We start from the raw sequence: 12,489 nt of genomic DNA on the forward strand, positions 1-12,489 counted from the left end.
CGGTGCTGAGGGCCGGGGTTTGGGGGTGGGATGGCAGGGGTAGGGGAACGCTTGGGCTGGGGGAGCTGAAAGGGCTTTGCCAACCCAAACCATTCCATGATTCTACGATGGGGGAGGATGTACCATCCAGCGAGCCCGTGACACCAGGCAAGTACATTACAGAAAGAGACAAGGAGTTCAATTCCCGCTCCCCTATAGGATAACCGACCACGACTCCCAAGCCAACTGAGCCCTTAACCTTATTAAGAGACTTATTGTGTATTTGTCACTCGAGGCTCTCCGAGCGCTCTGTTATTCATCCCCTATCTCCAAACGCCGGCAGCCTTATTTGCCGCAGTCAGTAAGCAGGCGATCAGCCCCGCTCTTCATGTCAGCCGCTCTCTTCTCTTTGCTTAAAAAGGATTAAGCAGCCTTATCCATGTTACCATCTCCCCTGGCTTTCAGAAATAAGAAATCTCTTCTATTCATAGCTGCGTGTAATGAATATTTATACACCCAAATCTCTATTGCAGAGATCTGTCACTGGATTATTCAATTTAATAATACTTTTAGGATAACTAAAAGGCCCGTATAATTGCTAATCTCAGGCAACAAGAGCGCAATGGATTGAAAATTCCCTGGGTCACGAGCCCTGAATGTGCCCAGAGATGCAGAATTAAGAACCTTTTTACATGGCAACATGCACGTGGTCTTCTCCTTACTCAAGCCCACCACCTGCAGCGACGTGCTGCGTTTCCTTCTCGTTTTTATACACCTCTGCGAAGTTTCTCCTTTCCCTTCCCACCACCACCTCGAAGGTCTGAGCTGCCAAAACGTGAAGCGTCTGGACAAAAGGGGATAGCAGTGGTGCTGGAGAAGGCGGCCCCACCACTGCAGAAGGTGGCCCCAGGGCAGAAGGTTGTGGGCAGCCACAGGACATCTCCCCACGCTTCTCCCAGCCCCACCACCTTACTGCGGAGGGAGCACGCCAGTGGATTTGGGGGAAACTGCCCCCAAAATACGACTTGTTGAGAACATCTCACCAGCATGGACACAGATCAGTCAACTCACCTGGCCTTGCGTCTCCAGCTTGACCTCCTCCGTGGCAGGAGGTTTGGCGAGTGGCACCGGGGCCGTGTTGCAGGGCTCCATCTGCTCTGTCTTTTCCACCTTCACCTTCACGTCGTCCAGGCTCAGCGCCGGGGCTGCAGCAAGCTCCTTCTCATCCTTGTCCAGAAGATAGCGCAGGAGTTGGTGATCCTTGACATCTTTTTTCTTCAGCGCGTCTGGCTCCAGTTTGATGTCCGGGGTTCCCGGCAGTTGGCTCTGAGCCGTGGGGGTGGTGGCAGGGTTTGGGGTGTTCTCCTTCTTCTCGTGCTCCATGGCCAGGGTGGTAATATCGGAAGGGCTGCCCTCCTGCAGGAGTCTATGCAAGATCTTGTGCCGCTCGGTCAGTGAGCTATGGGAGGAAGGGCAGGTGCTGCTGGGAGGGTTGCCGGAGGCCAAGGTGCCAGCGGTGCCTGCGCAGGCTAACGAATCTTTGCAGCTCGTGTCCGCATCGGCGTGTCGAAGCTGCTGCTCCGCCGTGGTGGCCAGGAGCTGGACCAGCTTATGGCTGGTGGCTTGGGAGCACTTGCTGTCCCCCTCCGAGAGCCTGTCACCGGCATGCAGCATGCCCGAGTCCAGCGGTTTGCCATCCCCCGCACCGCCATCCGACTGGATCATCTCGCTCAGGATGGAGGCGATCTCTTTGCTGTCCTTCGACTCTGCTTTCATGGGTTGCATGGCGAGGCGGCCAGGCGAACTCTGGGAGCTGAGTTGTCTCAGCACGGGGGGTGGTGTGGAGTAGCCCACTGGTGTGCTGGGACCTTCGGTCAGCCCCTGCATAGAGTTTATGGGGGCGCTGGGGAAGGGTCTGGTGCCAGAGGTGCCACCGCCGCCCCCACTGCCGCTGTTGGCCATGCCCACGGGGGAGTGCATGGTGGGCATGGTGGGAGAGAAGGGATTGCTGGGCACTCTGGGTCTGGGCACCAGCCCTGGGCTGACCCGATGCCTCGGAGACATGAACTGCGGTGGGGTAATCCCTGGACTATTCATGGGGGAGCTATTGAGGTTCAAAGTGTGGTTACTGTTCTGGGGACCGGCTTGTCCCTGGCTTAAGGCAACGTTGGCTCCTATCTGGTTCCCAGGTGAACATCCAAAGCTGGTTTGGCTGGTGCTGGAATTGCTGTTGTGGAGGCCGGCGCCTGGCTGCTGGTTCACGTTGGTGGCCAACATGCTGCCGTTGGAGGGAGGGATGGAGGGCGGCAGGGCCATGCCTTGCCCCGGGGAGATGCTGGGGTTCAGTGAGGGACTGACCCGGGGAAGGGACATTGCAGAGTTAGTGTTCTCCTGGGGTGAGAGCATGCCATGATCCCTGCGGGAGACGAAAAGGAGAGGAAGAGTCACAAGAGGCTTTGCCCAAACCTTTAGTGTCACTCAGGCAGCTCCTGCCCCCCGTCCATGCTGCAGAGCTCTGAAGCCTGGAGAGCATCAGCTCGCGAGCCCTGGTGGTCTCAGCCTTCGCATCTCCACCAGTGCTTCTGGACCCATTTCAGCAGCATGGATGGAGTGCAGCAGCTTTAGCATCTCCCCAGAAACGTGACGCTGCTTGGGATCACAGCCGCTCACTGGCTAAGCCCTGAAGGCATCACCTTCTCTGGGTCTTACGTTCCCACATGGCTGGAGGAGGACCATGCTCCGACAACATTTCCCTCTGCACCAGCCCCCTTGCATTTCTCCAGCACAACCCAGGTCTACAGCCTCACCTCTCCCTGTCCTACCAGTTTGTCAGAGCCTCTCCCTCCCCAGATATTTTAAGTTCTCCAGGGCAAGGCAGAAATCTGAAGCACGTCTATAAACCCCCACCTGAACTCCCGGGGCCACCTCTTTGCAAAACAAGAATAATCAAGAGCAACAGAGCTGCCGTCATGCTGGTTTTCAGCCTCAGATTCCTCATGGGGATCACACCTCCAAACCAGCATCATAGAGCACCAGGGGATCCTCCTTCCATTGCAGGGAATGGGCACTTTGATTCCTGGGTCACCCACCCAGGCGCTGGCGTGGCTTGGTAGCGGTGGGGTGGGAACGTACCTGTCGATGACGTGGATGCCCATGATGAAGGGCTGCATCTCCGGGCTGGAGGGGTAGCAGAGCTTACACTTGGTGTGGGCACTAAGCACTGTCCCGTCACTCAAGGTGAATCGATAGGAGGGGCTGAAGGCCGTGCCACGTGTCATCACTGAAGGAGACAACCAGAAACACAAGAACCCCCCTTAGAAACTGAGGCCAGAACCCACAACACCCTACAAGCACCAGGAGGAGGATGGAAGGAACAGAGGAGAGGGACAACCTGCCTGGACAACCACCTTCCCAGCAAACAAAACCACACGCTTGCGTGTTGGCCGACCACATGGACCCAGAGAATAAGAGGGTCATGAACAACACGGTGGCACAGAAATCCTCCCAGCCACTTCTCCAGCTCCAAACCCGTGTCCTGCAGTGGGTAAATCTAAATCCATCCAGCACCATCCTTGAGCGCTCAGAGCTTCTGAAGGGGCAATCACTCAATCACCAGCATACAACGTACATGCTGATGAACCCCAGCCAGGCTGGAAGGTGCAGAGCTCCCCTGGCAGAGTGACAGCTCTCCGGAGGCTCCGCCACCTCCTGCTCCTACGTTCTGCCTTCCCCACATCCCTGTCGTGAGCGTCCTCACCGACACAGAGAAGATGCTCATCAAAGAGCCAACACAGCAAAGATGCTAATGAAGGAGCCGACAGAGCAAAGATGCTCATGAAAGAGCTTCCGCTTCTTTTGCTTAGACACAGGGGATGGCATTTGTGGAGGGCACAGGAAAAAAAAAAAAAGAAAATAATCATATTTAGCTCATATTTGTCTCAATTCTCTATTTTCTGAAGGGTGAGAGGGAGCCTCCCGGCTGGAGGACCTCCTCCAGTGTTACTCAGCCCTTTCCCCTCTCCCTTTGGCGCTCTGTGATTTTTACTGCAGAATTTATTTTTCTGGAAAGCATTTATCCAGCAAGGAAGACCACACTCCAGCTTCTCCTTGCAGCTCCCGCTGCTCGGCAAGAGAGCGTGCCAGCCAGAAAGAGGAGCCCGTTACCTTCTTGAAAGAGTTGCTTGGCGTAAGATGGCTCTCTGCCCTGAGGCTGGAAGAAAGCGTAGATGCATTTCCGCACCAAATCCTCCCAGCCTGTCCTGCCGGCAGCTCTCAGGGAACTGGTGTCAATGGAGATGATTTTACCTGGGTGGAGAGAAAGCAGCCATGTTACTCAAGCACAGCATGAGAAGTCCCTCAGCACAAACAAGTCCATAACCATGTGGAAAATGAAGCCACGTCCTATTTGGTGTCAGGCAGCAGTGGCAGGAGCGCACAAGGATGTTCTCCAGAAGGAGGTGGAAGTTCGAGGAGGTTGCTCCAACCCCTGTGCACTGACCTCTATGCATACCTTGGCCAGCTGAAGCGGAGACAAAACCCAACAAGAAGCATCTTCATGTGCAAGGACCCTCACTGCTCCAGGGCTGGGGTCCCCAGATTCACACCCTCGGCTGATGGGACACCCTGCCAGCCACCTTGCCCACATCCAAGGGTCCTCCAAGCAGGACCTGCCGCCTGCTTTCTCCCTCAATGGAAAACACCAGGTGGCTTTGCTGGCTATTTTACTGCCATGGGCAGGGATCAGCAAGCGGAGAGAACACTCATTAAGGATTTTCAGGCTGCAGGGAAGTCCAGGGTGATGATTAACTACCAGAAAGAAGGTCACCAGAATAGCTAGAAAGCAACATTTGGCGGAGAGCAAGCCCAAATCCAAAAGGCGACAACTGTTTCATTCCCATCCATCAGCAACCTCAACAGCCCCCAAAAACCAAGGGAGCGGAGAGGGGCTGCGTGCGGGGCATGGGTCTGTGTTGGATCTGTTGGGGTGTAACCTCAGTTGAGGTGCCTCCAGCTGAGGTGTCAACCACATCGTGCCTAGCAGGCAGCGCTGCTGTTGGCAAAGGACAGGACCATGCTCGTGCTATGGGGTCCTGCACCGCACCACCGGCCTCTGACCCCTGGGACAACAAATCCTCCAGAGCCAGGGCTCCCCGGCATCGCTGGGACATTACCTGTGGTGTCTTGCTTGGTCACGAAGGATTCGGAAGGGGCGACGGCTGCCGGTCGAGGTAACCGTCTCGCGATGCATATCAGGCATGACTGGAAATCTGCCAAAGCAGGAGGAGGGACCAGGAACGTGAAAATCAGATGTTACAACCACCGCTTGCAATTCAATATTTTAATTAAAATACCACTGCTGGGCTTGATTGCCAGGTCCTGCCCTGGAAGTGTTTACCCTGAGCAATCCTCTGGCCCTTCAAAGCAAGGAGGCTCTTTCTAAATTCTATAAAGTTTGCTGGAAAAGAGGTTTCCAGTGCTTGGAGAAATTAATTGTAAAGGCTTTTTGGATCTGGCAGTATCGTACAATAAAACTCAGCACTAAAAGCCAGCAACTGTCGGCTTCAGGCACAGTATTTGGTCATAAAATACCATAATTTATTCCTTCCAGTCATGATCTCCTGTGTAAACCACAATGGATTCATCCAGCTAATGCGCTGGAAAATAATAGCTGGGACATGGAAAGGAGAGTTTAGGGCACTTGCAGGAAAGCAACGGGCCCCACGGTGTGGGGGCCGCCCTGCCCGTGCCGAGCCCCTGGGCAGAGACCTGCCCCCAGGCAGCCAGTTCAGCCCAAAAATGCACGGGTAGCACCGTGGCCCAGCAGTGGTGAGGACACAAGGTGGGGTGTTGGGCACCCATGTCACTCACTGGGAAGGTCCTGCAGCCAACGGGCTTTGGTGGGTAATTAAATATTGCTCCTTCCTTAAGGAATGCTGACAGCAAGCAGCCCTGGAGGCAGCTCCAGAGGGCCAGGGAAGCCAGGATGGCTGGAGGGCATCAGCTTGGAGGGGAAGGGGAAGCTAGAAGCTGTGGTGAACTTCAGGCATCTCCCCCAGGATCTCCCCCATGCTGGACATCGTCCGTACCAGGCCAGGAATAACCCCCAGGTAGCCCTGCAGGATGGTGGCTGGTCACCCTCCTGCCTGCCCTGCCATCCCACCTCGCTCCTCCTCCTGCCTGCCCTGCCCGAACGCAGGGTCGGAAGCGGAGGACGCTCTCCCCTACCTTCTCCTTCCTCCTTGAAGGACTTGGGCTGGGAGACGGTGAAGCACTGCATCACTTCGTAGCGCTGACGAGCCTCCTGGTTCTCCGCGCCCGGCTCGTCGGGCGGCCGGATCAGCATCCTGCAGCTGAAGGTATGGCTGTTGCGCCTGGTCGCTTCTTGAGGCCAAGGAACTCCATTTACTGGGGGATGGAGAAAGGAGAAGAGGGGTTGTTAGGAGCTGTGTCACGCACGCGTCTCCCTCGACTTCCCAAGGACACCTCGGATAAGGGGACAGAAGGAAAAGCATCAGCATGGGGGAAGCAACCAGCTCACTGCCCAGGTCAGGGGTGAGCCAAGAGCAGAGCTGGGCGCTGAGCCCTCCCCACCAGCCACTGGGGCTCCTTCCAACGTGCTGAAGATCCTGTGCCCAGACCCATGCTGCTAGCCAGGCCATAGGAGCTCCTACAACCCCAACTGAGATCAGCACGTCATCATGAGAGTCATCGCGCTGACATTTATGAATTACTCCTTACATTGCTGGTAGGTCCTATCATCTCCATCTTACGGGCAGGAAAACTGAGGCACGAGGTCTTTGAGTCACTTCCAGCACCTGGGAGGGCTCCTGCCTCTTGCTGTTCTACTTGAAATCCCCCCGAAGCGATGCTCCCGGGGCTCCTCCAGCAATTCCAGCTGAGCATCTCTGTAGAAATGGATTTTTTCTTTGCTTCCTCCCCACTCCTGGGCTAAGTCAGCAGCGAGAGCTTCCGGTATCACAGCCGCAAAAACCTTCTTTGGGTTTTTTTTCTATAACCTGGCTTTCTTCCAAAAACCTCTGGACAGCAGCAGAAGGATTTTGCTCACCCTCTACAACCTCTTTGTGGATATCTGTATTCAACCCAAGTGATTTTGCCACCAGCAGATCATCAAGTTTTCATGCAACCTGATCTACCAGAAGAGCTGAGGGGCTTGTAACATCCAAGGGAAGATAAAATACGCAGCCTGAACCTGGGTAACCGCAGGGAGAAGACAATGCCTGAACCTCCATAGGCTCCATCTGATGAGTGCCCGTAGATTTAGGTGATTTGATATCGTTGTATTTACCCAGAAGGAAGGCTAGTATGAATTTAAAAAAACAACCAACCCTGTTTTTAAGTCAAGCTACTCAGAAAAGGCTCATCTCCTCTTGTGTTTCTTCAAAGGTGTGAGCGGATGAGGGATCAGCGATGTCTCACCCACGTCAGCCACCCGGAGGATGCTCATCTCCAGTCGACGAATTAAACCTTCTGCTTTGGTTGCTTCCAACACCCCGCAAGCGCCTTCATCACACGATGCTTCCTCCCACCCTCGCAACTGTTTGTTTTCCCCGGTGTACGGGACAACGCGAGCTCACCCCTTGTACCGTCACCTCTTCTCACATCCCAAGGTGCAGCACATCCTCATGCTGGATACTTGGGCTTGAAACCGGCTGGGGACAACCCCCCTCCAGCTGGGAGGACATCCTAAATGAACTGGGATAAGCGAACGGGCTCAGTCCCCCAACTCAACGCCTTGAAATCCTCCTCCTCGTTCCCCCAAAGCTCCTACGTGTGCCCCTCACCGCAGGCAGATGAGTCAGTTCTTCCCAACCGCAAGCCGAAGCAGAAGGCAAAAGTTTTCATAGTAGAGAAAGACAAAGGGGAGATGACTTGAATATTGTCATCCGCCAGCTATTTATTAAAAAAATCTAATATTGATTCCTCACTGGTAGGATGTGTTTCACTTAGGCAGAGATTATTACCTGTCGTGGGTATATCTCTGAATTTCACAGGAAACAATACAAAAAAATAATAATACACATAAATAATGGGTATAAAAACCCAATATAAGGCCTGCATCAGCGAAGACGCAATGGCGTTTTCGACAGTGCTCGCCAAACACCAGCTGATAGAACCCCACCTCAAGGGTTTTCTTACCGAGAGACTTTGGCAACAAGTTCTTGACGAACTCGGCGTGATCCCCCACGTGCAGGATGCTGTACACACTGGTGTTCATGAGCTCCTCCTGGTTATAACCCAGGTAGCTGGTCACGTTCTCGGAGACGAAGACGATCCTCCCTTCACGGTTCACAACAAAGAAGAAGCCATCCAATGCCTGTAAGGGGAATAAACCTGGGCAGTGTGCAGGCAGCAGGTCCTGGAGCAGGTCAGGGTTCTCTGCAACCATGGGCCACCTTCCTCTGCCTCTTGCACCTTGGCTTCATCCTCAGTCTATATTAGAGCAGTGATCAAATAGCAGCACATAGAATCCCAGAGCGGTTTGGGTGGGAAGGGAGCGTTCCAGCTCACCCAGCCCAACCCCTGCCATCAGCAGGGACATCTCCAACCGGAGCCGGTTGCTCCCAGCCCCGTCCAACCTGACCTGGAATGTTCCCAGGCATGGGGCAGCCACCACCGCTCTGGGCAACCTGGGCCAGGGTCTCCCCCCCTCAGCACAAACAATTTCTCCCTCCTATCCCGCCTGGATCTCCCCTCTTTCAGTTCAAAGCCATCAGCCCTTGTCCTGGCGCTGCAGGCCCTGCTAACAAGTCCGTCCCCCCCTTTCTCCCCAGCCCCGTTAAGCCCTGCAAGGCCGCCCTCAGGTCTCCCCGCAGCCTCCTCTTCTCCAGGCTGAACACCCCCAGCTCCCCCCGCCGCTCCCCAGCAGCCTGGGGCTCCAGACCCTGGGTCACTGCCAAGCCGAACATTCACAGCAGTTTCATCCCACCAGGCACAAAAGTCAGGGTGATTGTGCACTGAAACAAAGTTGAAGTGCAGGATTCAGTGCCTCCCGCTGTCCTTAAATGGCAGTGGGATGACTTTCTGGGTGATCCCGGGGGTTGCCCCCACCCAGGTGCAGGACCCTGCCCTCGGCCTTGTTGGACCTCATGGGGTTCCCATGGGGCCCACTTCTCCAGCCTGTCCAGGTCCCTCTGGATGGCATCCCCTCCCTCTAGCAAATCAGCTGCACCGCTCAGCCTGGTGTCATCTGCAAATCTGATGAGGGTGCGCTCGATCCCGCTGTCCACACCATTGATGAAGACATTAAACAGTCCTGGTCCCAACACGGACCCCTGAGGGACACCACTCATCACTGATCTCCATCCAGCAATTGAGCCACCACTACCTTCTGGATGTGACCACCCAACCAGTTCCTTATCCACCAGTCGACTCTTTACCCAACAGTGCATCCATCAAATCCATATCTCTGGTCTGCAACCTCCCCTACTAAGAACGTCCCTGCCACGACAATGGTGCCAGTGGAGGAGAAACAAATCCTCTTCCAAGGGAAGAGGAGGAAGAGTCAGGAAGGCTCTAATTTGGCAAGCTGCTGAAATTAAGCATATGCCCAATTTGCCTAATTACTGCCCAAGAATGACAGAACCTTTGCATCCTGCAGAATAACAGGGGCTTCGTGCATTTAGAATGAAGTGGCAAATTCAGCCCTGCAACTGAACGGAGGAGGACAAGCGTGACCCAGACCGAATCTTACAACGTGGGGAGATCTTCTGCTGATTTTAACAAGGACATCATCAAGGTTTTTAATTCACTGCCGTGGTACGGGGAGGAGAGGTAACACTTTCTGGTGCTACGAAATAAGCTCAGAGCCGCAGAGCCCAGCGCTTTCGTAAGGAGCCCTTGAGAAGGCTGTGACTGCTGATTTACAGTCTTCCAAGCACCCATCACCTAAACGTTTCATCTAGGCAGGATTTAGTTTTCTTGGAGTCTAATTCCTACCTTTCCCGCTCATCAACAGCAAGTTCTGGTGGACCGTGATCCTGCAACTCAATCTGGCCATAGCCCAGAGTGGGAGATGGTGCAGGGACAGGAGAAATTTGTGATGCCCCAAAATTGGTGCCCGTGGCATCGCCATCTCCTCCCTGTCCTCCCGCTTGCCCGGGCCAACAGAGAGTTACTCCAATGGAGGGTGTCCAGGCTTTATTTAATGCAGTTTCTAAAAATCAGGTTTTATTGTAGAGCAACATTAAGTGCAAGAAGCAGGAAGCATTTAAAAAAGGCGGGGGGGGCGGGAAGAAAGAAAGAAATCTTTTGTCAAAATGGTTCTGGCAGATCAGCTGCAATTTTCCTTATTCCCAGCTGTTGCCAAGACAACCAGCCTTTGCTCTTCGGGTGCCCCAAAAAAAAAAGACCCAGGCTGGATGGTAGACCTGGTGGTGGACCCTTCTCCCCAAGTGATGCTGGTTTCGGGGGGCCAGGGGAGCGGGGAAGGGGCAGGGGAGCTCCGAGGCGGCGGCGGGTGGAGACCCGGCTTGCACGTTGCCCCTGTAGCCCCCATTCCTCCAGCAGCAACACTGGGCATGTCTCCATGGTTTAAATATTAAATTACCTTATCAGCAGGATTGCTTATGGAAGTCAAGCTCAAAAAACGGGTCAAGAGGCAAAAAAACTTCCTAAAAATGAACGAGATGCTTTTTAAGAGCCCTTTTTATCTCCGCCTTTCTGGGTTTGAAAACCCCGCCTCAGCCCAGGGCACCCAGCAGAAGCTGGAAGTCATCTGGGGAATGTTTTTAAGCATGGGAGGCTGTGGATTGCTTGGGGACCAGCGAAACCACTAATTGCTTCTCACAGTCATTCCGCATGGAAAATAAACTCAGCATGGTAAGAGTTTGGCATCTTCAAAATGCTTCATGCGGCTCCGGACGCCCTGGGGGGCACGGGTCAGGGTCAGCATTGCAAGCACGGGGGCTTCACAGGCGAGGAGGCCAATTAGGAAATTATTCGTCAGCCTGTATAGATAATAACCATAATCTACACATGGATTTTAAATCAAATAATACAGGGTAGGATGTTCGCAAAGTGGCATCGACTGAGCAGCAGTGCACCTCCGCGTCCCTTCCCGCAGAAGGGATGCATCGATACCCGACCCAAGCACGGAGGGCAATTTTTAGTCATGGACTAGCTGATTTCAGTAATTTCCTCTTTTTATGATGACCTCAGGTTTTTCCAGGGCTATTTCTATTACCCATGTGCTGCTGTCCCCTCTTCGCCCCGAGGCACTCTGCTCCCCATCACCCAAGGGGCTGGCTACCTCCGGGGCTCCTGGCCACGGTGAGCCACCTATTCCCACACGTGGACACGGACATGGACATGAGGGGATCAACTCCGGCTGAACGATGCTCTGGTGAGCCAGCTGGGCCCACATTCGTCATTTAAGTGATGTAAAGGCACGCTCCCAAAACCGCACTGCGGAATACCTGGATTTACTGTGGATGTAGGGACACTGCTCTCTCTCAGGCTTTTCTTTGCTCTGTCATTGCGCTCGTAGGGTGCTCCTCCCAATGCAACCCAAATACCGGGGGTTTGTTGAGGATCTGCCGTCTTCTCCTCCATCACTTCATATTCCCATGCCTGTTTCTAGCACCCAAAGCACTCCCCAAAACCCACGTGCCATTCCCAGCCTAATTTCTAAGCCCATTCTACATTTTTGCCTCTATTAGACCAAGCACCTCTTCAGCCAAGCTTCCAACTCCCCATTAACTCCAGCCACATGCTTCCAGCACCCATTTTCCATCCTTTCCACAGGTCAGACCCTTCCTTCACCACTGCCCCTCCTTCCCATCCCTTTTGCATTAACTCCTCCAGCTGCAGAGTCACCTCTTGCAGAGTTTTAGTAATTTTGACACCTTCACTCCAGGGCTCCGGGGAGCCCGGTGTGGTACGAGGAGGGATTAAGCAGGTCTGCAAAAGCATGCACCGCAGCGCAGGAGAGCTCCCCAGGGCCTCTGAGCATCTTTTGGAGATACAGAAGAGGCTAAAAATGTGGCTGGGGAGAGTATCTCTCCCCAGGAATCCTGAAACCCAGGCTTTCTATCTCAAAAATGATGCCACACTTCACCTCCCAGCTATTGGGCTCCCGACAGAAACCTCTGAGTAAATCGTTGGACTGTGTCATGTCAGCGATTATGCTCTTGCAGTTAATTAAATGAATTAGATGAGGATGTTGCTTCCTTTTGGTCTTTGAATGTGTAATTTTATCAGGCAGTTTCAATGCGAGAAGGCGGCTGCGGGATAGGGCTGGCCATCCCCAGGGAGGAAGCCCCTCAGCCCCAACCCCAACCACCCCCTGTGAAATTACCAGCCGAGTGATTTAGGATTTGAAGCTTATCTCTGGGGCCTGCAATGTAATATAATAACCCTCATGTAATAACCTTCTCCATACCAGATGGTCCCGTCAGGCCCAACTCATTAAGAGAAGCGTGGCCAGCAGGGTGAGGGAGGGTCTCCTCCCCCTCTGCTCTGCCCCAATGAGACCCCACCTGCCGCTTCGGG

The 12,489-nt window shown here is 54.0% G+C and overlaps 1 protein-coding gene across 1 annotated transcript in view; it reads right to left on the reverse strand.

The window, feature by feature from the left end:
- Nucleotides 1-12,489, reverse strand: part of LOC104127265 (nuclear receptor coactivator 1) — a gene marked incomplete at its 3' end in the record, with an annotated part of 123,325 nt that overhangs the window by 8,961 nt on the left and 101,875 nt on the right. Inside the window, exons 5-10 of the mRNA XM_009639920.2 lie at nt 8,137-8,314; nt 6,205-6,384; nt 5,151-5,246; nt 4,144-4,284; nt 3,112-3,259; nt 1,051-2,395 (exon numbers count right to left, since the gene is read on the reverse strand). Coding sequence (XP_009638215.1) covers nt 1,051-2,395; nt 3,112-3,259; nt 4,144-4,284; nt 5,151-5,246; nt 6,205-6,384; nt 8,137-8,314 — 2,088 coding nt within the window. The remainder of the gene's footprint in view (nt 1-1,050; nt 2,396-3,111; nt 3,260-4,143; nt 4,285-5,150; nt 5,247-6,204; nt 6,385-8,136; nt 8,315-12,489) is intronic.

The sequence above is a fragment of the Egretta garzetta genome, unplaced genomic scaffold, assembly GCF_000687185.1.
Source record: "Egretta garzetta isolate BGI_Z169 unplaced genomic scaffold, ASM68718v1 scaffold325, whole genome shotgun sequence".
Taxonomy (NCBI): Eukaryota; Metazoa; Chordata; class Aves; order Pelecaniformes; family Ardeidae; genus Egretta; species Egretta garzetta.